The 26,414-nt window shown below is 46.8% G+C and overlaps 1 protein-coding gene across 2 annotated transcripts in view; it reads right to left on the bottom strand.

Annotated features, from left to right (window-relative positions):
- The window catches only part of htt (huntingtin), a 38,575-nt gene extending 12,398 nt beyond the window's left edge, over window positions 1–26,177 (bottom strand). For both annotated transcript variants that reach the window (NM_001276112.2, NM_143372.2), the window contains exons 1-21: window positions 26,014–26,177; window positions 25,490–25,747; window positions 25,210–25,426; window positions 25,019–25,148; window positions 21,416–22,084; window positions 20,379–20,981; window positions 16,561–16,884; window positions 15,580–16,502; window positions 13,169–13,939; window positions 11,570–12,160; window positions 11,298–11,481; window positions 8,199–8,476; window positions 7,200–7,751; window positions 6,665–6,822; window positions 5,939–6,560; window positions 3,311–3,988; window positions 2,542–2,709; window positions 2,163–2,452; window positions 1,715–1,796; window positions 695–1,579; window positions 422–609 (exon numbers count right to left, since the gene is read on the bottom strand). In NM_001276112.2, coding sequence (NP_001263041.1) covers window positions 422–609; window positions 695–1,579; window positions 1,715–1,796; window positions 2,163–2,452; window positions 2,542–2,709; window positions 3,311–3,988; window positions 5,939–6,560; window positions 6,665–6,822; window positions 7,200–7,751; window positions 8,199–8,476; window positions 11,298–11,481; window positions 11,570–12,160; window positions 13,169–13,939; window positions 15,580–16,502; window positions 16,561–16,884; window positions 20,379–20,981; window positions 21,416–22,084; window positions 25,019–25,148; window positions 25,210–25,426; window positions 25,490–25,747; window positions 26,014–26,087 — 8,645 coding nt within the window. In that variant the 5' untranslated portion in view covers window positions 26,088–26,177. The remainder of the gene's footprint in view (window positions 1–421; window positions 610–694; window positions 1,580–1,714; window positions 1,797–2,162; window positions 2,453–2,541; window positions 2,710–3,310; window positions 3,989–5,938; window positions 6,561–6,664; window positions 6,823–7,199; window positions 7,752–8,198; window positions 8,477–11,297; window positions 11,482–11,569; window positions 12,161–13,168; window positions 13,940–15,579; window positions 16,503–16,560; window positions 16,885–20,378; window positions 20,982–21,415; window positions 22,085–25,018; window positions 25,149–25,209; window positions 25,427–25,489; window positions 25,748–26,013) is intronic.
- Between the last annotated feature and the right edge of the window lie 237 nt (window positions 26,178–26,414).

Raw genomic sequence — 26,414 nt, 5'->3', positions numbered from 1 at the left:
CTGTCAGAGCATTGTCAGCAACTTGGTTGTTGCTCCCGCTCCCCGGTTGCTGTTGCCGGACACAGTGACAACGACAGGAGTGACACCAACAGCAACGGCAGCAGCCAGGACAATGCAACAGAGCCTGCTCGATTGATAAGGAAAGCGGACAATGGAGCCTACAGGCAAGGTGTCAACTTGACTGGTTTAAGGTGAGCACCGAAAGATAAGCGGATTTAATTAGCAGTCGGCCCAGTACCATATAGTCTAAATATATAAGTGGTCAGCATAATCAGATGGATGGATATAATGCTTTTCTAATTAATTTTGTAAACTTTTTTTGGAACACAATTTAAGCGTCGAACTGAAACTTAACTTGTTGTGAAAGACAGCCCTTTTAACTTAAAAAAGCCATTCATATTTCATCCGGACTTACACTCACCTCTTGACAAATTGACGGAGGACATCCACATCGCTCAGGCTGTCCACAGGAATGGAGGGCAGCTTGCCATCTGCCTGTTGCTCCTGCTGCTGGTCGCCTGGCTGCTGGATGAGCTCGTGGGGTGTGACCGCGTAGGCATAAAACTGGTGCGTTCGCAGCAGCGAGATGCCGATAGAGGTGACCAGCGACTGGAGGAAGGGAGGAGAATCGAATCGAGAAAATGGAAAGTGCTCCTGGGTCGTACTGACAAATGACTAGCCGATTGTCACTTACCAATGCCACTTGGAATCGGGCCAGATCCTGACCTGCGAACTGCAGTCGGGCTTCCTCGACGCCTGCCAAGACCCTGCCGCTGGCCAGGGACTCGATTTCAATTTGGGTTTCAATCAATTTGGCCAGGAAAATCGCTTGCGGTGCCGGTCCTTTGGCCTTGTTTCTGTCCCGGCGGTGCCTTCGATAGAAAATGGTGTCCTGCAGAATGCAACGAGCCACTGAGTCCAGCAGGTCGAGCAGTTCGCAACGCAGTGAGGGATCCGAACTGGCATTAAGCTCCCGCCAGACGCGGGGCTGCTGCAAAAGTGTATTCACGGTGGCCAGCAGCACGCCCAGAGCGTCTTGTTCCGACTCCTGTCGTGTTGGCATGGCCAAAATCTGTTTTGCTGCTCCGGCCAGCCAGCCAAGGTAGGCCAGCAATTGCGGCAGATGCTCGCGGCGCAGCAGGTGCTCGACCACGAACTTCTCCATCAGCCGGGCATCGATGTAGATGAGTGCTGTTTGCTCCGCATTCCGAATGCAGGCCATCAGGGCGCCCACCGCCCGCGCCACATCCAGTTGCTCCCCGGTGGGTGGGTTTCGGCATTTTGTGGCCTCTGTGGAAGCCACCCTTGACATGAGCAGGGCGCAGGATACGCGCGCCAGTGGCGTTGGTTGCATGTAGTTGATGTGCGGTGCATGCTGGATGCACTTCTGCCGGAAGGCGGACATCATGGCAGCCAGGGAACCAGCGATGGCATGGCGCAGTAGCTTTGCCTCATGCTCGGTGCCCAGACTTCGGAGCAGACGTTGCAGCTTCGGCTCCGACTGGATCTCCAGGAGCAGCAGCATTAGTTGCTTCTGCTGCTGCGGGGCATCGGCATGCTGGGTGGCGAATTTGATTAGCTGTCGGTGGATGATGGTGGAAAAATGTTGTCAAAGGCATCGAGGATGAGTAATGGAGCGGCAGTGGGGAAGGGGAAAAATAACAACAAATTAGCTGTGGCAGTGCCATAATGGCCAAGTGCTTGTCCCATTTACCTGCGCAAAGAGCCAGCTCTCATCAATTATGCGCGACGGCGTTGCAGTCTCATTGTCCTGGCGGCACTCCAAGTCCTTCAGTCTGCGATGCGAAGCAATGAAACATAAATAAAAGCATGGAGGATAATGAGAGTCTTCTGATCCGAACTTTGAGTACTCTTCGGTTTGTTTTCAGTGGGTACTCGTTGGTTAAGAAAGGGAAACGACTTTGACGAGGGTGGATCGAGTTGTATATTCAAAAATGTGATGATAATGTCAGTATAGATCTTCAGATACTTCTTGATCTGATCTATTTTTATAAAAATGTTTCGCAAAATGTAACAAACCACATGAATTTTTTAAGTTTTCTTATGCTTACTTAACTGACCCACCCTAACGTGCAGCAATGTAATGAAATGAATATAAATTGCCATTGCCCGGGATGAATAATTGGAGGGGAATTACTTACAGAAGGGTTCGCAGGGCGTCCTGGTCCTCTCCGCCGGCCAGGTCTCCTTCCACCAGACGCTCGTAGATGACGTTCCTGGCCGGCTGCCCACTCTGGGCGCTCAGCCGCCGGGCCATCCGCTCGATGGGCAACTGCAGCGAGCGTTCTCCTTCATAAAGCTGGTGCAGGCGACTCAGGAGTTGCATGGCCTGCAGGGTTGGATCCGCATCGCTGCCAACGTCTCCGGAGGCTTCCCGTTCAGCGGGCTCGCAAAGACGTCCCAATAGCCGAAGGACGATGCGAACGGATTGCTGGGCGGGGAATGGGGGACACAAGATGAAAGGACGAACACAAAAGCAGGCAACTGGGCTTTGTTATGCAAAAGTCTCTGGCAACTTACCCTGCTCAATCGATGGGCATTCCGGAACAAGGCCACCTGCAGTAATGAGCCGCACTCGGGACGCTCTTGGCATAGCTCGCAAATAAATTCCAAGTGGTCAGCAATTAGGAAATTCAGATACCTGCCTTCGAACAGTCGGCGCACTTGTTGCGCACTCCAATCGCAGCCCTGCAATTAGTGGACAATCGTGATGTGTTCGGGTCACAGGCAAATAATGGGGATTGTCCTGGGGATGGGGATGGGAATTGGGATTGTGCCATTATCCAACAAGTGGCGCATGCTCGAGTGGCAATCATTTAAAATTATGCCCGCCAATGAACTGTGCTTAAAGTAAGCCAACCGTTTAAAGGCTCACTGTCGCCGGCGGGACGGTGAACCGAAAGCCGAAACCAAAAACCCGATGCGGTGAACCGCAAAATTGCGAGTGCGACAACTGTCAGCTGGAAAAATTCGCATTGTCGTATATGGTTGGGGCATCCGGAGGACGGGCGGTGGGGATTGGGGGTGTTGGCGGCCCGGCAACGCTGTCGTCTGCCAAATTCAAATTAAACTAATGTGTCTGATTCGCCATTACTCCGCTGCCGTCTCTTTACTTAGCTACACTGGGAGAAATTTGTTCGCAAAAAAGTTGAGAGACAAAGCCTCAAGTGTCAGAAAAATATTTTAAACCATGTGTATTAATAACACCAGGCATAATAATTCTGTGTTTAACCATTACTTATTAGTTAATTTATAATTCTAACATCGATTTTTGTCTTAGTTCACTTACCGCACTTGCACGACAAACTTCGCGTAGCAACGCCCTCTGCAAGTTGGTCTTCAGCGGCAGCTGGGCGGCCTGTTCCAAAAGAGCCACCGGTTCCTCCAGCCGCATGGCGAGCACCAACCTCAGGCAGGCCAGCAACACGGCATCCAGTAAGTAGGATCCGACCAGGCCAGCGGCACTCATCAACAGCAGGCTATAGTATTTGCAGAGAAATTCAGACTCGGCCAAAACCAAACGGAAAACTGATTGAAGTGCATCCTTGTGCCGTGAGCGACAGCAGACGTTGAGCAGGGCATCCATGAAGCGCCCGGTCAGCTGGCAGTAGGCGTGGCTGGATGAGCTCGGTTCCAAGCCCAGGAGGACCTCCAAACAGGCGAGCAGCTTCTCGCAGAGAACTTTGGCGAAATAGTTAATTTCACTGATGGAGGAACGGCCGGCGGAAAAGGATGCGGCGGCCGCTCTGGCAGCTGCCGCCGCCGAAGACGTCGATGGTGCCTCGTCCTGCCAATGAGGAGCTGCCGATGGGGAGCTGGGCATCAGGGCCTGCAGACGACGCTCGGCCGTTGGATTATTTTTCAAATAAAGTTTAATGTGATTCACTAGATAAATCTCCTCCGTTTTAAGGATTACGTTGGACAGCATTACCATGGCCAGAGCTAAATCACCAAAGTTCCCAACGCCCTGCAAAGAAAATGTAAAAAGAGATTCGTTTGAGAAGAGACGTAAGTACACTGGCTGATGACTCCTTTCGTTGTTGACCGCCAGTGCAGTAAAGTGTGAAAGTTTGCATAAATTTGTGTGACAAAGTTGCCAGTGCCAACATCAACATATTTTCCGGCAGTAATTAGGACACAGAACCATCCTGCCCATTCCGCACATGTGGCGAATGCAGTTCCCATTGGCTGTGCTACCCATTTTAAACAGAATATTTTTTGCTAAACAGCTCGCGTGCCTCCTCGAGTCAATGTTTACACGCAGAATGTTATTTAAGTTGCGGTGCAATTTCAATTTCAATTAAAATGCTGCAGCCATAAACTATTCACCTGCATCCCACATAAACACCCGGGCGAAAACGAGTGGGAGGCCAGACTTAATTACTCATGGCACCTGAGCGGCAAAGACTGCGTAAACCCTGTTAATTCGCCCAACCGTCGCCTCATCTTTTTTATGCATGTCCAAATTAAATAAACGATAATTAGTTAAAGTTTTTAAGCTCTGCGCATAACTTACAAGCTAAATGAAGTTGAATTGCCGTCGGCAGTAAAGTGTCAGTTCGCCATTAATACGGGCGATTTGGGATGGGAGTTGGGTGACCAACGGCCAAAGCCGTTAGACACGCGGATGCACCGGAGTCGAGTAGTGGAGTGGAGTAGTTCTCACATGCAATTGACTCTGCCTACGACAAGTACTCCACTTGGATCCCCAGAACACTCGCTGAACCAACACACGCCCAGCTGTGCTAGTGAGACTCTGTAATTAAGTTGGTTTTAACTGTAGCATAACGCTTGACTGGTCTATAGGAAGGGGGTTCGGAATGGGCGGCGGGGGCATGGCATGAGCGAATGGGGGCGTGGCTGGCCCTAACGGCACGGGCTGCACGGGCATGGAAGACAGACCCGACAGTTAATGCATGTGTAGCTTAAATGCGCATTAATAGTTGAAAATGTGCGGCGTTGAAGCGTAGGTATTAAAAATGTCACGTATACGACATGTGGCACATTAACTACAGTGCCACATGGATCAGCAACAGCAGTGGCAACAGCAACAACACCAGCAGCACCAGCAACAGCAGGGCAAAATAAAAAATTGCCCCGTAACTGCAACTAAGTGCATTCGTGTGTATGTAAATGCGGAGGGTTGAACGGACGGACGGACGGACGGACGGAGAGATGGACGGACGGGAAGGCGGCAATGACAAATCGTTGATGAGCATCGGGTATCGAGGGTCGAGGAGGGCCTACAGGTGTTTGGCTACCGGCTTTGTATATATTGGGTGGAAAAAGCTTTTAAACTCAGCAGACAAAGCCCTGTGAGCATTGAATCTTCGATGGATACCCGAGAAGTGAATGGAAAGTGATGAGACATGGCCACAATGGGCCGTCATCTTAGGAATCGAACATCTGCCAGTCGGCAGTTTAATGTCATCGAGTTCAATTAATGCAATTGCAGGCGTTGGCCCTAAGTACCAGTTAAGTCGCACGGCCATCGTTGCCAAACTGAGAGTGTTGTAATTTGTGGCATTACTTCAATTATATTATTAAGTGGATGCCAGGCACGCCCGATGACACCTACTCAGGACATTCATATGTCATTTGCATTGGCAGCCTGCCAAACCGGCGGCTGATAGACAGTTTTACGTTCATTTGCATGTCGGGCTGGGTTTTAAGTTTCTGTCTGCATTCATAAATATTACAATATGCTTGACGCCTCCAAGTGTGTGTGGGCATCTATATTTAAGCAGGCTTCTCGCATATTTATGAGTTCAGTCGAGGGCGGACGGACTGATGGGCGGAAGCAGTGCAGGCACAGGACTGCCGGAGTCGTAATGCACGCCGTAATTGAGGGCTTGATGGGCAGCTGTGAATTGGCTGAGTGCCTTGTCAAGCTTAGGCCACTGCATATTTAACCCACCTGCTCGATGAAAAGCTGCAACAGCTGCAGGAATCTCTTGCTATCGGCCAGCACATGGTTGCCGTTATTGCGGAAACAGCTCTCCAGGAGCCGCAGATCCCCAGCGTTGTGGAGACGCCATTGGCGGGAGCACAGCCCTCGACAAAGCGTCCCGTACACGGCGTCCGCATCCTGGGCACTGCGATACGGTGGCGTATCCAGTTGCTGCACACTCCGCTCGAACAGCAGGAGTAGGGCGAGGACCTGTTGACTCGGCCGTGCTTCGATGAACTTCTCCAGCATGCCCAGCACCACTTCTCGTTGGGTGTCCAGTTCGCGTCGCTGCGCCAGCAAGGCCTCTCTGGTTTCCGGTGTGGGGGCTGCACTCAAAGGACTCTGGCACGCGTCTCGCCCTGAGTTATGGCCCTCGGTATCCAGCGCCTCCTCCAGCTGGCTGTGCATAAAAAACAGCTCGTAGCTTAGGGTCTTCAGGGCCAGCAGAGCCACCACGCGCACCGATCCGTTGGCCAGCAGATTGTTGGTGATGCTGATGATCTTGGGTATCGTGATCAGCTGCCGGTCGCTCTTGTGCGTCAGCTGCACCAGGAATCTCAGCATGGGCGGCACCATGATAAACGCATTTCTATAGTTACAAGTTAGAAAAGTATCAAAATTAAGGCAGGGGATATTTAATCGATTTATTTAAACTCTTTTATTCAATTTATATTCAATCTTGTATTCACTTACCTATCTATTCCGCCTTCAATCAGATCCATATTGCTCAGTACCTGATCAAATATTACATTCTTCGAGTCCAGTATGCTATAGGTCACATTCAAGTCCAGCAGTTGGGAAAGTAATCGCAAAATAGGCGCTTGTACCAGCGCATTGGATTTCATGAAGAGCTGAAAAGGGAACGCAAGGGAAAGGTACATGTTACATGGAGAAATACTAGAGTTCTGCAAATTTTTGCCATTAATAAAATATCAATGGTTGCACTCTGACCCATCCGCGCACACACTCACACACGTAAGAGATTAAGGACTGCTCCCCAGGATGGTCGGTATTCGTGTCTGTGCATTTTTAATCAAACAAATTGGCTACAACTAAAATTAATTAGCAATCGCTGGCCAACGTTGCGTTTATGCAGTGGGAAAAATGGGTATTACATTTTGGACATTTATATAAAATAAAAATGTACCTTTGGAAACCAGTTTACCTACCCATATATACATTTAAAATGTAGCCTAAATGAAAGATAAGCTTCTCGCAGTGTACTTACCGTCAGACAGTATATGACCATCGGCTCGAATAGCTTTATAAGCCGGACACAGTCGCCCGCCGGCGGAGTGGGTGGCTGCAGGCCGTGCACAAAGAGCATGCCCATGTCCTGGAGTGGGCCGGCATCAATTGGCTGGCGAGCGTCGGTTGGTGCCCCTCGCTGGGATCCCACCGCCACCGCTGGTTTTGAATTTATTGTTGGCAACAATGTGGAGCTGGCGCCGTGACCCCTGCCCTTGGCCGCAAAGTAGGGACGCATGAAGGCGGCATGGTGGCCAATTTCACTGCCATTTCCACCGATGGCCGATGGCTGCAGCCGTACTTGGCTGGCATAATTTTGGGCGAATAAATATTTCAACAGTTGCCGCAGACATGCAACGCACTCGGCGGGCGCATAATTTATGAGCCTGGTCAAATAGTGGAGTATTTCTTCGATTAATTTCAGCTCCGGGGGCGAAGCACTCGCCATGCCCTCCAGGCAGAGGCTCACTGCGTGGAGGCAGGTTTTCAGGAGACAAATTAATAAGCTGCCGGCCTCCTGATTTATGGTTATCTGGGGAGGACAAATAGAAAAACTCGAGTTACTTATCCAGGAGAAGGAGAACGAGGAGTTAGTGGCGGATGCAATGTGCTGGCGACCTAATGCAACCCGCACATTAAGTCACTCCGAGTGGAGAAGTTTTCTGTTTGAGCTGCGAGTGGCAAAAGTCAAGTGTGGATGCTACGTTGGCTGCATTTCGTCGCGGGCTGAATTTTTACAACTCATTGCCATTGCTGCGGCAGCGTTGGAAAGTGTTGCATATAAAACGGCGCATTGCGCTGTACGTGCATCCAGCTGCAGCTCCATCTCCATCAGGAGCTCCATCTCGAACCGAATCCTGTGATGCTGGATGCTGGGAAATCTCAGTGCACGTGCCGCGCAACTTTTGCCATTTCGGCGCCAGCAGCGACTTAATGGCGGTTCCCGGCTCGGAATCTGCGAGTCCGTGGTCTGACTTACCTTGTAGCTGTCATTAGCACCTCTTAAAATGTTGTAAAGTTTCATGTAAACGTAATCGCCGGCAAAGTAACCCAGAGCCTGAAGGGTTGCCGCTGGCTGTTCGCGGGCAAAGAGCTCGCTCTTGGGCTGCTTGGAGCTGCTGCTTCCCGACTGTGATCCCGCGGTGGGTGGGCGCTGATTGGTGACCAGGTGATAGTAGATGTTCAGCATCTTGACGCTGTGACGCAGCAGAAAGTCCAGGTGGGCGGTGTTTGGCTCACCTGAGCTCAGCATGGCACCTGCAATGATGCAATGATGCAATGATGGGTAGTGGCGGTAGCGCGGCTTATTAATGGCAAATTAAGTGATCCCACCTGGGCTAATTGTGTTAAAATGCAAACGAGCTCTTAAAATTATACAAATGCGGCGTAATTGCAGCTCACAAAATGAAAAACGCATTAATGGATTTGCAATTGAAAAATGCGCGATTCAATGGGATTGCCATGGCAATATACGCGTTTATGTGGATATGTAGGATCGGCAAAGGCGGCAAAATAATGCGAAATTAAAACAAAAATTGCATAGGTAACAAGCGGAAAAAGTTTCAAAGTATGCTATGATTTATCAGCGTTAATTAATGTGAGTGTGTGCGGCGCACGCAACATTTCAATTTATGTGTCAACAATGCAACGTTCAGTATTCAATGGCAATAAGCAATATATATTTGTATTTGGCGGCTGCGAAAGGAAATGGCATTGCAAAAAATTATTATTTGCAAATAAATTAAATTGTATGCGCATAAATATTTATAAAAATTAAGTGTTAAGGGAGCCATTTAAAGAACCCCTTCGGGGGCCACAATGTGCAAGTGGATAGCCAGCAGCCCCGCATCGCCGTTTGCATTACATTTACTAATTAATTGAAAATTGCACACAATCGCAATGAGACGCCGCCATTCTTCCGTTACCAATTTATATTTATTAATCGCACATTTCAGTTATTTTTCCCAGTTTGGCGCCAGGTCAGCGTTCGATTATGAGGCCACAGAAGGTGGACTTGGAGGTAGTTCCGCTCACGATGTGTAAGTAGATGAATTTAACCGCACCGTATCCACAAGTCTATACACAAACAATTGTGATAAATGATTCCTTAGGGCTCTTAAAATTCATTTATTATTATCAGAAGCTCCAACATTGCTCACAGTCCAGTACACCTCAAACTCCCATTCATTAAAATCTAACGTAATCATCTTCAAAGTTCATTAAAATTAGAGAAGCGAGCTGCAACATTGCATATATATATATATGAGCTATGTATATTGCAAAACAAAGATTGTTTTGAATATTTATCAAGTGAAATTGAAGTGTATTTTTTAGGAGGAAGAATTGAACAGGGATTTTAGATGTAAGTGCGCTACAAAGACCTATATAACTTCCATCACATATCGCGAAATCCACTGGGATTGCAGGTGCTTCTATGGCTTTAAGCCATCGGTGAACTGTGAATTTACATAGGCCACAATTAAAGGATTTCGCTGGCTGTTTGTTTTGGTGCCGAGCATGAATTGGAAACTATTTGCATACATTTTGGCAACTGTCAAAACTTATCATGAAGCGCACGCGAGAGTGTCGGAAAACATTTGGCGATTCTGTTTTTAAATCGATGTCCAGATATGCGAGGCACACGGATACGCGGATAGGCGGATACATGGGCACATAAGTACATGCGGCTTAAATATTAAATTGTTGAATGCACATTGCAGGCAAGCGGCACAAATGCGGATGCAAATTCAAATGGCCATGGCAAGTGTTTTAGTTAAGGGGCGAGGGATGGTGGTGTGGTAGCAGCCGGCGTCACTGACACAAAAATTATTTAACATTTAATGGTTTATTAATAATTTAATTACTTTTTGATTATGGTGGATTACATTAGCGCGCAGCAAATACGCGACCGGCATGATAAATAATGAAGAGCCTGTCGCCATTCCCCATCCTTTGCATCCCATCCACAATGTCCTAAAATTTATGGCATCCTAATGCATGCGATGAAGTGTAGAGGTGGAGTTCGATCGGTGTTCGGTGGTTGGTGGTTGTGAAATGCCCTAATGAAATTGAGTTGAAGTTTGGTTTTCTGTTTGCTTTTTTTTTTGCTCCGACCCATAAACATTTCGCAAATTGAATTGAAATGTTTATTACTGCACTAGCTGCATAACTGTTGTTGATGTTGCTACAGTTGTTGGCATTTTTTAGATGCACTTTGTTAATAATGCCGTGCGGAATTATTAAATTAAAAACGTTTAGTTGCATGGGAAAAAAGTGTGCGAATAAATGCAGAATCCAGTTTCAGCGCTAGTCAGTGTAGTCGTCAGCCTATTAGGTGCAACATTTCTGTACTTTTTAACCAAAAATATTAGATTGAATAAAGTTCGTTTGCATGTCGTACATCTATGAAAACCACACGAATTGAATAATTTTCATAGTTAGAGTATATCATATATTCGTCCACACTGTCACCCTGTATTGGGGGTTACCATAGTTAATTCCCTATTTTTTGGTAGCGAAGTAAACATTTAGTGCAACGGAAATTTAAAACCATTTATGCTAATTTCCCGTTTTTCTTGATTAAATTTAAAAATAATAGCATCTAAAAAAAATAGACTGCGCCCGGTCACTTACACCGCAGCATGAAAATATTTATGCAAATCTATTTAATGACAAACAATTAATTAAAATGATTTATGCAAACGTTTCCACAGCATTCATTACAGCATAATGCAATTAAATATGCAGTCTGAGACTAAAAATTACTGCTTTTGTAATTCCATTCAAATTAAATTAGCCAAACGAGCCACAAAGCGTCGACTGACCGCCCCAGTCGAATAAATCCAATAAATATCGAAAATATCAGAGATATCTGAAATATCGTGAGGGCATTCAGGCGCACCAAAAAAAAAATCACCAGTTAGCCATGAATTAATGCGGCATTTGAATGTGAATGTCGGTTAAGATGGTTGGGAAATTTGGGGTTATGGAGATGAGAATTGGGAATGGGATTGTGCCAGCAAGGAAATAACAGAGTAACCCCTTTTGTGATCGGCAGGTAGGCCAGCCCACTACTCACCTGCCATTAATTTGCCCATCACATCAATCAAATCGTTCTGGCAGCCGAGGTCCGCAGCTGTTGCATTGTTGTAGTAGGCATAGCTAATGCAAATTTCAACGAAATTGAATTCCAGCCAGACCTGTTGATAGTCCACGAAATTGAAGTGCCTCAGCAGGAGGCGCAGCGCGTAAATTATGCCAAACTGTGAAGGGAAATGGGTGGGCAGATTGGTTTGTATCGATTCGCTTCGATTCGGTGGCTACGTTCGATTGGCAAACACAAATATTTACCTGCACATTTTTATCATTCAGCGTCATCAATTTATTTGTCAAGCGATACAAAACTTTGGCCAAAACTTTTTCCTCCTGCGCGATTTGACGTTGGGACGCGGATGCCAGCGCAAAAACATGCCCCTCGGCGATGCCGATACCGTAACTTGCCTCGAAGTAGGCCGACGCCGCGGAGACTGCCGCTGCGGATCCTCCGGATGAGGCAGATGTCGATGTGGAGGAGCCGGACGTGCTGCCAGTGTCGGGGTAAGATGGCGCGGAATTCGAGGTGGCCAATGCATCCAGCTCAGCCAGAGGCGGCACAATCGTCGAACTGGCCCGGAATAAATTACGCAACGTCACGGACATGCTGCCAAATATGCGATAGTCGAAAAAATCCCACAGCAAATTGAAATTAGTTTGTTGAGTTTCAACGTTGACGTTGCCATTGCCTTCGATATCGTCCCCACCTCCGCCTCCTGCTCCTTGGTCCTGCGATGGGTCCTGGCGCGCCGTTTGCATTATAAAGCGGCAAAGACAGCAGGCGGCATGTTCCCGCACCCGCGCATCATCGTCGCCGAGCAGATGTAAAAGTTCAGCCAGAAACTGCGCCTGCAAGGGGGCAAAGTGCTTTTGAGTCAGTTGACGGCACGTTGTAAATCAAAAAGTGAGCCAAGTTTTCATTATGCAGTTTGGCAGTTTCGAATGGCCGTGCAGATGCGGTTTGCCCAGTCGATTTGGCCCACAAGGTAGAAAGAACACTGAAGAAAATGGCCATCAGCATGAAAAGCCAACCTTTGATTTGAAAATGACCTTTGTTGTTATATTGAATATTAAAAAAAAAATTGTTGATTCTTACTACGTTATTTTTAATATAATATATAATAATTTATAATTAAGTTTTTACTCTGGCAAAATGGTTTTTGAAGTAAAGTGTTTATAACGCGAGCGCCCATCAAAAAATGCGGGCAACCAAGTTTTGAACTCTGCGAAAACACAGTGAACCATAATTGCAACTACGTTTGGAATACGAAATTCAATGCTCCACATCAATAGATAGGATTGTAGGCACACATTTAAGCTCTCCTCATGCTATTACAATTTCTCGGCATTCAGTTTGATCCGTCTGTCGTCCTTTGGCGCAATTGTTTGCCGACTCTTCTCGAGTTGATGTACGTTTTCCCTCTCAGTGCCATTTAGTAAATTGCTTAGCTTTGTCAAAATAATAAATAAACAAATATATGTGCGAGCTGGTGCCACGAAAAGGAAAACCCCCAAGCTCTGTCAGCCAGTCCGTCAGGCTGTCAGTGGAACCCGTCATTCTGGATTCGGCACTCGGCACTCGGCAGGATGCGCTCGCAGTCTCCGGCAGAATGCACAAAGAGCCCGGCCACACACTTGAGTGCACAAATGTTCAATAAGAGTTGTCAGAGGAGTGCCCCATCCCGGCACTCGAATTGCCTCGGATGCTCCAGATGCTCTGGCGCACTTGCTCCAAACGCTCCAGAGAGCTGGGCGAAAACACACTCGTAAAATAATCTGCACAATAAACAAGCTGGCGAGCGGCGGATGGTGGACTGCCAGCGGGAGCGGCTGTAATAAGACGATTTAGCTGCTTACCTCATAAGTGCAGACAATGTCCTCGCCCTCCGCGTCCCGTACAGAGTGGCAGACACTGCTGGCATCCATCGGTGGCCACTTGGAGTCCTGCTTCCTGGCGCCGCTGTTTTTGTTGTCGATGGCACAACGAAAATTTGCGTAGTACGACCGCAGCAGCACGTAATTTAAATTCGAAATAACTTCGGCGTATTTATTCTGGACCAGCCAATATTTATTGTGATGGCAGAGCCGGAGTTTGCTCAAGAGCAATTTCGGTGAGATGGCAAACACACAGAAAGGCTCCACTGCGGCATTGGGATTGGGTTCGAGATCGGGCTCATTACCCGACTGCCCGGTGTCGGTGCTATTATTCTTTGGCTGCTGCCGCATGCCAGTCGATTGCAATTGGAAATCATTCAAAAGAGCAGCCAGTAGCTCATCATTATCAGTGGCCGAGGAGTTGGCACATGTCCCGGCATCGTTAGGACGCCTTTGTTGCTGCCGTTGACTGCTTAAGGCATTATCCTGGTCCTTTGCAAAAGTTTGTTGGCCAAATGTTTGCGCCTGGCCCGAACGCTTTTGTTGTCCACTTGAATGTCGTTGCAGGTCCTGCTCCAGCTTCTGGTTGTCCTGCTCTTGTTGCTGTTGCTCCTTCTGCTGCTGCTGCTGCTGCTGATGAGCATGATAATGACATGGCGGCTCTGTCAAATATTTGGACACCACATTCGGAAATATCTTATCGAATGCATTCAACGCTTGTATAACCACTGTGTGGATCTCGTCCTCAAAGCCCTGCAATAAGTGGAGAAGAGCAAAAAGTTTTCGGCTAAATTTCTTTATACAGGATCTCAAGAACAGGCATAAGACGGCCACGGCCAAAACGAGACGTTGGCTAAGCGAATTTGTGTTTTATTGTTTGCACAAGCAAAAACTTTTCCACAATCACACAGTGGCCAGCTCTCGGGCATCCCTTCCCTCCATCCGGGCATCCATCTGAGAGTGTGTGCATTTTTAACGAATCCCTAACAAGCTTTTCCTAGCTGCAGACCCGGCCAAAGGGCTATTGTTATCAAAGTTGCTTTGCCTTTGGCCCCGGAATGGCCTGGGATAGCCAGCTCCGGGGAGGATCTTCCCGTTTTCCATCCCCATTTCGATCCCCTTCCCAACAATCTCTATCTCGTTTTGGCTTCAATTTTGGTATGCTGGCAAGTGCCATTGAGACGGATTTGCAGCCATTATATAGCAGGCATCTAATGTGATTTTCAGCTGGCACGTCCTGCGTCCCATTCCCATTCCACTTCCTCCTCATCTGCGCGTGCATCTCGCTGCAACAACATTGCATAATCAAATTGCACTTTTGGGGAGGCCAACAGCCAGCAGCAATTTAAATGTTCGGTGCTGGCCACTAAATTATTGAATTCAATAAGAAACCATCCCCGCATCGGAGCCCCAACTTACTGCCACCGCCAATCCCCAGACAGAAATCAATGTGCAACTTATGCGCACATTCTGCATACCGGAAGGGTAAGTTGGGTAAGATGGGAATGGATGGTGGGATAGTGGAATCGTGGGATGGTGTGGTGATGGGAATGGAAGGATGGGAGAAAGTAAGATGGCAACGGATGCGCGCTGCTCCCTTTAGGGGCATTTGCACTTGCACATTGCGAAGGCGATAAGAATTTTCTTTCTTATTTTCAAATGAAAAACAACCAACCACACAAAATGCCGCCGGCTAAGCTCCAACTGCAACTGGCTTGGCTGCTTGAGTTGGTGGCCGGAGCTGAAAAGTATTCAAAAGGCAGCAGCCATTGATATGGACACGTGTCCGTGTCCGTGTATGTTTGCCTGCATGTGTTAAAATATGTTAGCTTGATGGTTTAACATAGAAAAAAGTACAGCGAAAAGGTTGGGGTACATATTTATAGATATAGAATGTTTGCACAGAGGGGAAAATAGGGGGCGGACTTCGCTGCTGCCACATAATAATCCGGACCAGTCGAAGATGGAATGCTCTGGGAATTTTGAATTTCTGAGTAAAATTCTTGAGTAACCAAGTTATTTGTCTATTTTTTTCTGTTTTTTGCGTTAATTAAGGTACTGTTTATAGCTTAAATCCAAAACAAACATCCTAAACAAGTCACTATACCCTACGCAGGGTAAAGCAAATAGTCGCACAACGTGGCGTATGCGTTATGCAAACGCAGGGGAGAAAAAGGAGTAGTGAAAGGTGGAGGAAAGGAGTGCAAGTGGGCGTACTATGACAAAGATATAGCGCCAGATATACAAAGCGGGTTAGCATACATGTAATGTAGCTTACCATTAACCAGGCACCGGCAGATGGGAGGTACCCATTAAAGGAACTTTAGTCAGAGTGCCTCTGGCTATGAAACACTTTGTGCGAATATCGCGTATGGGACCATCGACGCACTTACCTTCAGCAAAATGGCCAACAAGTGTTGCAGACCAAGACCACGTTGCAGATCCAGAAACAGTCCAGCCCCACTAGATTGTAGGAAGTTACCCACAACCTGCTGGACGCCACCCCGCAAGATGGGATCGCAGTGGTCATGGAAGAGCAGGATATCCGAAAGCTTCTGACGGCTTTGAGGTGAAGAACTCTCAGTGGTAGAGGAGGTTCCAAGAACTCCTACTCGACTACGCGTTGACTTTGTGCGCTTGGGTGGACGTGGAGGCATGCTCAATGGAGGCACATCCTCAACTGCCACTGTGGGCCTGTACGAACTTTCAATGATCTCGGACTTGGAGAGCATCTCTTCCGATTTCTTGGCAGACCGCGATGAAGTAGTGCCGCCTTCAAGTAGGAGAACTGAAGCGTCTGCACTGCGGCTTAGGGTGGGTGTCGCTGACTGCAAGTATGCTGGACATGTGCTCGGCCCGAAATGATCATCCTTAATGTCTAGCAGAAGCAGGTTCTCTTCCAGGCTAGTCGGAACGAGACTACTATCCAGGGGTGGCTTCTCTCCGCCCACCTGGGAATTGTCGCTGCTCTGGGGACTCGAAACTTGAGTGCTATCACCACTTCCAATCTGAGAGGTGGCCTCCTCCAGCAGCTGCAGTTCCTGCTCGCTAATCTCCAGGCTGAGTTGAAGAATCTTCGGAGCCAAACGCACACATTGGGCAATCACGGCCAAGGAGAGGCTCTTGATAGACACTCTGCTGATGCTATCGGGCTGCAATCCCGCCGCTTGTCCACTGAGCAGAAACCGAGCTGCCACCAAGCGAGCCGTATAGTAGACCAACGACTGCTCCAGGATGCTGCCAATTTTCACGGTGATCAGGGCACGACCGACAACTGTCTGTCGGAGCGGCGAGTTCTCCACTAGAAAGGGATTAGCTAAGGAGATAAAGCTTCTAATTAGTGTCTCCTAAAGGTGCGACGGCAAGCGACTTACCATTGGGCGTGCCACGCAGCTGCGGTGTTTCGGGCTTAGAGGCTGCCACTTCCACGGCTGGAGCATCCATCATGAGGGCTGTGGAGGCCGTGTGCGAGGCGGTTATTGAGCAGGAATCTTCCACTGGCGTGGGCGTCTCCGCAATCAAGGGCTGCCGTTCCGGCGGCTCCAGGTTACTGCTGGCCAAGGAGGTAAGCGAAAGCGTAAGCGAGGCGGCCGAGATGGCATCCGATTTGTCGGCGGGAGCCGGAGTGGAAGCGGACTTGGAGGGCGTGGACTTAGAGCCGCTTGATTGACGAAAGAGCTTACTGACCGACTCCGAAGCTGGAAGCACAAAAGCCACGAGAGTTAGAGCGCCCCGTCGAAGGTCTAGCAGATAACTTGGTTTGACACTAATGCCAGCAATGGCGTTGGCTAATTTGCGGCCACTCCAGACGGCCAATTACCCGGCACATTCGTCTATCGTGGCAAACTTTGTGAGCCATAAGGGCACAAGTATCTGGCACGGATGTATGTGTGTGTGTGTGTGCGTATATGTGAGGGCAAAACCGCTGAAACTATTTTCCTAGCTACTTTTTATGTTGTTCTATTAGCTTGCCGCCGCGGGCAAACTTCCCGGTTCTCCATCTTGTATTGAAAATTAATTGAAAACTTCAATTTCATGGAAAGTACGAGCATAGTGCAGCCACTCGCTTCCCCCACTGACCACTTAAGTGGGTTAAAAATGGCTGCATCTTTTAGATGCACTTGTTGTGGCTATCCCTGTCGTTGTTGTTGTTGTTCTTTGTTATTGTTCTAATGGATGTTCCGGCCGCATGCAAGAGCTGTAAAAATTAGAGCAACCACGATTCCACGACTGCGGCCAACGGAAGCTGCAGAGCACTTTATGGTCAGAGTGCTCGCATGTATTGTTCGGGGCAGATAAACTACCGACGAAGCCTGATCAGTGTTCCAGGAACACATCCTTTAAGTGCGGGAGTGGTAAGCCCAGCAAATTGGTTACAAATGTACGCAAAATTATGCTTCGCTTAAATTGAAAAATTTTAAAACCAAACAAACAGTAGTTTCTGATGTTCAAAAGCATTCTCTTAAGATTCTAAAACCCCACAGACCAGAGCTCAAATCGAAGTTTAAGCAGAACATCTGGCATTTAACAAGTAATCCAACATCTAAAAAAAAAACTGATTTACCAAAACCAGCAATCTGAGTTATCCCTCAAATTAGGAAAAGCTGGGTGCTCATAAAAGCACCCAGAAATCAGGGATCCTGCATGCAGTTTTATGGAACTTCATGCACATACACTCGCCGGTAATTATGTTTGGGGTTGGCTGGCATTTTATGCTTTAATAGCTCTAGCCTCCATAAAAGTGAAAACGGCAGCAGCTCCGCAACTTCGGTCGAGTGTTTTCCTTTTATTATAAAATCACGCTGAAAACGCAAACAAAAAATGCAGCACACCAAAATGGCAAATACAACTTTGAAGCGTATAAGCAAGGAAAGGAGCGAAACCCCAAACTAGGCGACAATGAAAACCGCGTGGGAAACGCGGGCTCTGGTCGGAAAAACCGCGGCGAGAACGGTGGAGCGATGGTTCCATGGCTGCTACTTTATGCCCGCCACACGGACGGGCAAACCTCTCCGCCTAACAGCACACATGCAAATGTTTTTTACTGCTCAAGTTACATATGTGGATGCAGCGAAAGGGTATAAAAAAAAAACAGCGAAAATATAGGGAAGGACACGACCAACAGACGCGAAAAATTGTGTATGACTACAGGATAAGTGAGCTGGCCTAAACATAATGACTCGCTATCTTTTAATAAAAGCTAGTAATAATCGATGATAATATTTATTCTATTGCTATTATAGTACGTATTTTTTTTTATAAATTTTCTAGCTGAGATACGAAAGAACCTACATTAATTCCTTTAAAACCAAAAGCATTCAAAGATGTTTCTATTACGAGCTCAGATCGCAAGGGTATGTCCCTGGAGTATTTCCAAGAGTATACTAATCGTCGGGGCTGTAATGCAGATAAAGACGGGCGGATCTGGCTGCGGCTTCACATATCTGAGCACCAACATATACCCCTAGATATATGTGTACATATTTATAGAAACAAAAACAAACAAGCGGCAATAACTACCGCGGACGGACGAGGGAAAGCAGCGCAAAAAGGCTGATAGCGCATAAGTGCACAATAGCAAAAACAACTAATGCGGCCCAGAAAGGATAACAACAACAACAACAACAGGAACGGCAGTAACAACAGGCGGTGGGCAGGACGAAAATAAAAAGGAGCCAAGCGCAGAGCATGCAAAGTGCAGCAACTGATGGCTGGCTCCTCTCGTTTTGGCCGACTGTTCCTGGCAATGCTAAATAAACCCGCACACACACACACACCATACACACCATGCACACCCGCGCCGAAAACACACACGTATGTGTATACGTATCCGTGTACGTACGAGTATACTGTGACACAACATGTAAGCTTGCATACATGCAATTTGAGTAACCGCATTTTATCACGTAACCCATTTGTCTTAACCACTTTGTTGCCAACTTGCAGTGTGATGCTTTGGCCAAGTGGCAGTGGCGGCACAAGAAAACCAGCAATGAGGTTGGCGTGCGGGAGGATGATGGAGGTGAGGGCAGAGGGAGTTTTGGGGCCATCGCACAGCGCAAATGCATTGCCATGTTTCAAGCTTAATCCGCATCCCTCGCAGAGACTTACACACACAAGAAATGCCGGATTTAAGCCCAACATTTACGTCAAGTGGATGTGGGTTTTTATACGCACCCCATCTCGTCCTTCGCCCATCCAGTTGGTTGTCTTTATTCCCCTCCCGTCCAGGACTCTCTATGCCCCGCCCACCACTCATTCGCTTAATTAGTACTTCCGGCTCAGTGCAGTACATTTCCTTTGTTTATTACTAGCCTCCACCCCGCGCACTAGCTAACGACAGGACATGGGTCTGGCATCATGTCTGCCAGTCGTCGCTCTTCCTTCATTTCCATTTATAGGTCAGGGGAAAAGTGTGGCATACTTATGGTGCTCGTTATTCCGAGTCGATGCCACACAGTCAGGCAGTCGAGCGATTTAAATATTAAAATAAATTATATCAACGATTGATTGTCGTATCAATCGGGATCGAAATGTCAGCAAATAGCATTAGAATCGAGGATGCAGAGCTTTGTTTGCCCATTTGGACTGAAGACAACGAAGTGAACAACAAGATGCATCTTAAGTGCACGGAGAGAAATAAGTATCATAATAAAGTGTAAACTAAATTAACTTAAGTAACAACTTAGCCTAAAGTGAGCTACTGAGAACGAGAAACACAATACTAATTGGGTCAAATTTTAAGCTCAATGAGAAATACACTAAAATCAATAACTTCGCAGACTTGCACTTTACATCCTACATCCTTCTTCTTCAGGAGCCGAGATCCTTGTGCACGAATTGCCTAATTTCAGTCGACAACCCGGCAACAATTACGCTTCATTAATTCGCAAGTGCAATTGGCTTGGCTGCGAGTCACGTCTGCAGCGCGGTCGCAATTATGCAAATAATGCCATCGAATGCCACCCGAATATTGCAAATAGATGCACAATTGTTTGGCGCAAAGAAAAAAAGAAACAAAAGCAAAAATCAAAATTGTGGGCAAAATGGGATTTGGTGGCGACTGCGGTAGACCGTGAAATGCAATAACATCAAATGGAAATAGTTTTGAACTTGCTCCGCTAACTTTGAACTTTGCTAATGAAATATTTGCACGAAATGGAATATCGTATCACAGTTATGGCTGGCTCACCTGCATTGGAATGCGACAGCAGATTGTTGAAGAATGTGCCAATTGCTGTTGCATCGCCGGATTCCACCGAATCATCCGCCGGTGGATGTTGCTGCTGCTGCTCTTTGCTGCCGGCAATTGTGATTTCGGCATCGAAATCGATGCTGTTGAAAGATTCATTGTCGATGTCACTCAAATGCTGGGATTTGTCATCGCTGCCGGCGAGCAGATTCTGCAAAGATGACTGATGCTGCGGTTTAGGCAGCCCCCCAACATCGGCATCAACATCAATCAGTTTATCGTCCTGCGATGTTGCTGCTCCGCCTGATGATGCTGCTGTTGTTGTGGGCAATTTCAATGCCGCTGACAGCGCCTGTTGTTGTTCATTTAGTTGCGACAGGGTTGTAAAGTCATCACACTCGGCACTCAGCAGCTCCATGTCGTCGTCGTCGTCATCATCATCATCATCATCATCATCATCCTCCGCCACTACGACACCATCCTCGTCCCGCTGCTGCCGGTGTCCTTGCCCCTGCTTGTCCTCATCCGAGGCAACGCATTCGCTGATGCTGCGTGCGGCATTCCTAATGTGGCAGCGCAGCTTCGTTGACTCCGGCTCTCCCCCTGGAAAATGCAAAAATGGTGTGGGCATGAGTTCGGGTATGGGTTAGCCCTACAATTTGTGTAAATATTTGTGCAGGATTCCGCTGGCGGCAAATGCAAATGCAAATTTGGCCTGACCTCGTTCCTGCATGTGCCGCCGCCTAAAAGCATGCACTAATAATTTTCATATGTGCATTGTGTGTGGGCGTCTCCATCAGCCTGTGCAATTGCTCAATTTTCTTGATTTCGGCATGGTCTGTCTGTTGGTTCCGTCCGCCCGTCCGTCCGCCTGCCCGTCTGTCTTCACGGCCCTCACTGTCCTGCCACGCCCGTCTTTTCCCCCAGTTCCTCTGATCCTCCGTCAGCATGTCACATTTCCACATGACTGCGCGCACACACTCCCAAACGCAAACCCACAAACCATCTCGACTTGCATTCTGCCTTATTTGCCATACCTTCATCAGCGACGGAACTTGGAGCCTCGGTCGGGGCATCTTCCCCAGCATTAATTCCCAGCGAGCTGTTGTCAACCTCGAGTTGCTGCTGATGCTGATGCTGCTGCTGCTCTCGACACTTCGCCTGCTGCAGTTTTGCATTTGAATTCTTTTTCATTTGCATTGCAGTGGCCCCAACCACCAGCTCATCCACATCCTCGTTCTCATCCTCATCCTCGAGCTGGTGTTGACTTGTCGCCACTTCGTAATTTTTCAATTGGAATATTTGATTCTTTAATGATTTCCTTCGCCGCAAATACTCATTGTGCTGCAGTTGTTGATTGCACAACAGTTGGCGCAAACTTTGGCCCAGACTCTGGCTACATTGGCCATCGGATGCGGCGTCCACAGCCTGGAGTATGCCGTTGATGACCTCCAGGGTGGCATTTATGATGGCGTGATTCGCGGTGTGCTGCGTGCTCAGCAGGTGCAAACAATAATCATAAATTTCAATAATTTGCCGACAGTCGGAGGTCGTCGTCTGCTGCTGTTGCTGCTTCTTGCCGGCCAAGGACTCGGAATCCTCGTGGCTATCGCCGGGGTAGCCGCGTATAAGCTGTGGCAGCAGGAGGCGCAGCAGCCCCAAGGCTCCTAGCACGCTGTTCGCTTGCTGATCCGTCAGCAGGAGCTCTGCAAGAAATAATAGGGATAAGTTAGTTAATGGAGGGAAACTTACGGCTGCTGTTGATACAAATTAAAAACGCTCTTCAAACTTTTTGCGCAGCGTGTGCTGGCAATTCCAATTAGCTCAATAAGCAATACGCGAGCATCTGATACAGATACATTTACAGATAGCAATTCCAATACCAATACAAATACCAGTACCAGATACCTTTACCCACTTTCTTTGGCGTTTGGCCGGCCAATTGCAGTTCATACTTCTTTCGTGTTCTTGGCAACTTTTCTCTCATATGTTTTGCAACAAATTGCCTCCAATTAAATTTATCTCGTTGAAAACTTTCCATCTGATATTTATAGACTCTGCACACATGCACATACTTCCCGCTACCCACCACCCAGTCCTCGACCTCCCGCAGTTCTTGCTCTTGTTGTCTCCGCTTATTTGTCGTTTCATTACGTATACGCCACCAATCACAAAACGCCATGTTGGAAGTTTGTTACTCAATTAGTTTTCATTTTCTTCCTTTGGGGCGCAAAATTGAAAACACTTTTCGCCGGAGAAACTTTTTACATGGCCCTCATGGCAGCCAAGTGACTTTGCCGAGCACAACTTGCGGCCTGTTTCCATGTGTATCAATTAATAGCGGCAGAAGCCGCAAGAACTTTCTGCAAAATTGGCGAGCCCAAAACGGAAAGAGCAGAGAATCGGGGGACTTCATGCTGGGCACGTTCGAGGACTGCAATTAATAGCCACCCGAATAGAGGTGTTTAGTTTGAGGCCTACTAACTGCAAAGTGCACAGTCAGAATCAAGTAATCCCAAAGTTTGAGAGAAAAATGTTATCAATTATTTGATTACAAATCAAACAATTTAAATAAGAATTGTTTCGATATTTTTTAACACACACAAACGAATATACAGTTGTAGCTGAATATTAATTAATTTTGCAGCTGTCATACACGTAGAAGCCCAAAATGAAGTCAAAATGAAAATAATTACTTTGACATTCTCGACCAGGTGGACAATCTGGGGGCCATGGAGTACGTTTTCAAAGAGATCAGCAGCGTTTTCAGATTATGAATTGGTCATTGTGCCATTTGTGCTGCCATACCAAGTTGCCATGGAAAATAATTTGCACTTTTTGTTTAGCTCGGCATCAGTCAGTGGGCAACATAAATTTTGCCAGCTCCCCTTTGCATCTGCCGACTTTCCTTTGCTGGCCTCGTTCGGCCGGCATTTGTTTACAACGTTGATTATCCGCTTTAAAGCTGCACAGGAATGAATATCTGATTCAATTTCGCATGAATTATTGCATGGAAGTGTCCAAGTGCATAAATTTCATTTCGTCTACGGGCGGGGAGACAAACAAACGGAGATGGCGTGGGCGAGGGCGGCTCTGCGGTCTGTGTTCTGGGGTCTGGGATCTAGGATCCCGGCTCTGAGCTCTGAGTTCTGAGGTCTGAGCACCGTACTTTGTGTCTGTTTGTTGGGGCATGCCAGAACACAGGCAGCCCAAGTACTATGATGGGTGCCCATAAAAAGAGGCGCCAGACTGTATAAGGATGCGCTGAAGAGTTGCCTGGCATTGTGCCTTTGCCGAGAAGTGGCATAAAGTTGACACAGGACTAGAAGACCGGTAGGCGGCAGGGAAAGGAGCAGAGCTAGAAACCGGAACAGGAGCTAAAGGAGTTGATTTGAAGGTAAACATTTGGACAAGAAAAGAGCAAAGGAAGAGTCAAGCCGAAGCTTAATTTATATGAACTTGGGCGAGGTCAGAATTTTGACTTCCATAAAGGTAGTCCTAGCAAATGAATTAGTTTTCCCAGTCCGGTATATCACTTCAATTGTTTGCAAATGCCAAACACCGAGCTCCTCTGAGGTTTGAACTTAATTTTTTGTTGGACAATGCAGCAGGTCATAAAAAGACGATGGCAAATGTAACGTAACTATGGTGCATTTACCTCTTCGTCGACGTTTGCCAATAATATTTTCATGAAAATTCAATAAAAAATGATTTGTGTTTGCAATTTTTAAGCATTTTCGCATGGCTCACGTTGCCATGACTTTTGTTTTTGCCGCTGCAGTTATTGCTGCAGTCCGCCAGTTAGCAAATGTTAAAATAAAAACTGCCCGCTATCGTTGCCTAAAATCAAAACAAATCTGGAAAAAATATATGTGTGTATATTCGTACATTCGATGGCTCGTCCATCGATTGCGCATGGTAACCAACAGCACTGTAGAAATATAATTTATATCAACTGTCTAGTTACTTTTATTGTGCCACGCCCCCTTTAGCGCCCACAGGCCACAGACAAACAAACCCATGGCTGTGATTGCATTCACAATTCGAGTTTGAATAAAACCAAAAACCATCTATTCCCGCGCTCGCGTAGTTCGCAGTTCGATGGCTTTACATTTTGGTAAGGTATTTTTCATGGATTTGCGGCTTTTTAGAATATTAAAAATATTTTTTAGCTGCAGAGCCAGCACGAACCTAACAATATATGTATATATATGACGATCTATGCGAGGCTTAGTATTTGGCCGTTACACGCTTTTTAAACATCTCTTTCATTATTGATGTGAATATAAAGAGCGTCCTGTTGAACACAAAGTGTCGTAGCGAAAATGCGTTAAATAACTAACAGCGATAGCAGCGAATAGTGAATACGTTTATCCAAAAGTGTACAAACAATAGAGGCTGTTATTAAGGCTGCAATATTGTTAAATTTAATGGTGTTACTCTTTGCGAAATAACAATAACAGCTGACCCTAGAGTTTTGAAACAAGTGTATCATTCTGCTGAATTTAAATTCCTTTTCTAATAGTAAATAACAGCACTCACGAACTTCTCATTTGCTATAGTTGCTAGTAAGGATGCAGTGTTCATATGGATTTTTCGTATTTCTCTCAGAAATTCATTTCCTATTTAAGCTGTCTTACCCATCACTTTGTTGACCCCATGTCTGGCCATGAGGCTCCTATTGCGTGCATTCTCAATCAGACTCATGCAGTTTTGGGCAGAGCAACGACGCTTGACGGCACAATCGGAGCTAATTTGGTCCAGAAAAGTCTGCAAAAGTCAACAAACGCTTAAACATAAAAAGAAAAGACGTTTAGGGATATTATTCTACCTCGAACAGTTTGCAGGATTCGCTATCGCTGAGACCCTGTTGTATATGGCGGCTAAAGTGCTTGACGAAGTCGCAAAGAGTCTCCTGGAGCAACGTCTCCTTGCGCTGGGAAATGGTGGTCATACATTGGAGCAATCTCACGGCATACCACTTGATGTGTTTCTCCTTTATTTGTGGAGCATAGTAGGAGAAAAGGTTTAGGCAAATCCTCAGGGATCTGTGCAGAAAGTTTTTCTTTTTTAAGATTGTTATTTTAGCTTTAATATATTTGCCTCCTTACCTCTGGTTACCATTACGCTTAATTTCACCATACAGATCCATAAGAATGCGACTGACCCGGGTTTTCTCGAGTGACCTCAGTATTTTATTTAGGTTTTCCTCGGCGCTCATCCGAACCACGGAATCCACATCCTCGCAGAACAGCAGCAGAACATTCGTGGCCGTGCCGCAGTGGGCGGCATAGTTGATGTGGCCCGCCAGCGAGGGCGACATGATGCACTCGGCAATCTGCTGAAAGCAGGTGATCTTCTGCTTTTGGCTGTGGGGGGTTCGAAATAAATTAGTTTTATTACAGGTATGTGGCATGACGTCATAGCGGATGCACTTATTGCTCAATGTTGAATGAATGTTTTGGGTGGCCTAACAAGTTGGCAGGTTCATCTTAAGGGCAATAAAACCACCGGAAATCACCTGGGCTTCATAATTTAATCAATATTGTTCCGTAATGAGCAACAAACTGTTGCCGGTCCCCTCCCCAAAACATTCAATGCAACCGAAAACAATCAAATTTCCGTTCAGTCCCACCTGCATTCCGTATTTCGCAGTTGTTCCACGAAGCCAACGAACTTGTCGTACGCACTGGACCTGGATTTGTCCATTTTCGCGTCCTTAATAACGCCTAAAATCGCTTTTTAAGCATAAACAACACAGGAAAACATTGCTCTTTTGTTATGATTTCAATCAGCTGTAACGCCAGTGTTACCAGAGCGCACAACTGCTTTTAAGCGGAACACCAGCGACCAGCCCTGGTATTCAAGTTAGCTATCGTTAAATATTTAAATTTTGAACTAACCTGCTAAATTATCTTTTTAGTTTTGGAGAAAATTAGAAGTGATAACATATTTATTAAATTCCAGCCAGTTGGTCACAATGAGTTGTTATTTCCTGCATTTAAAAGACTGTTATGGACATGCTAGAAAACAGTA

The sequence above is a fragment of the Drosophila melanogaster genome, chromosome 3R (assembly GCF_000001215.4).
Source record: "Drosophila melanogaster chromosome 3R".
NCBI classification, from domain to species: domain Eukaryota; kingdom Metazoa; phylum Arthropoda; class Insecta; order Diptera; family Drosophilidae; genus Drosophila; species Drosophila melanogaster.
Note: the sequence above shows the minus strand (reverse complement) of the source record. Positions and strands in the feature narration are given on the sequence as shown.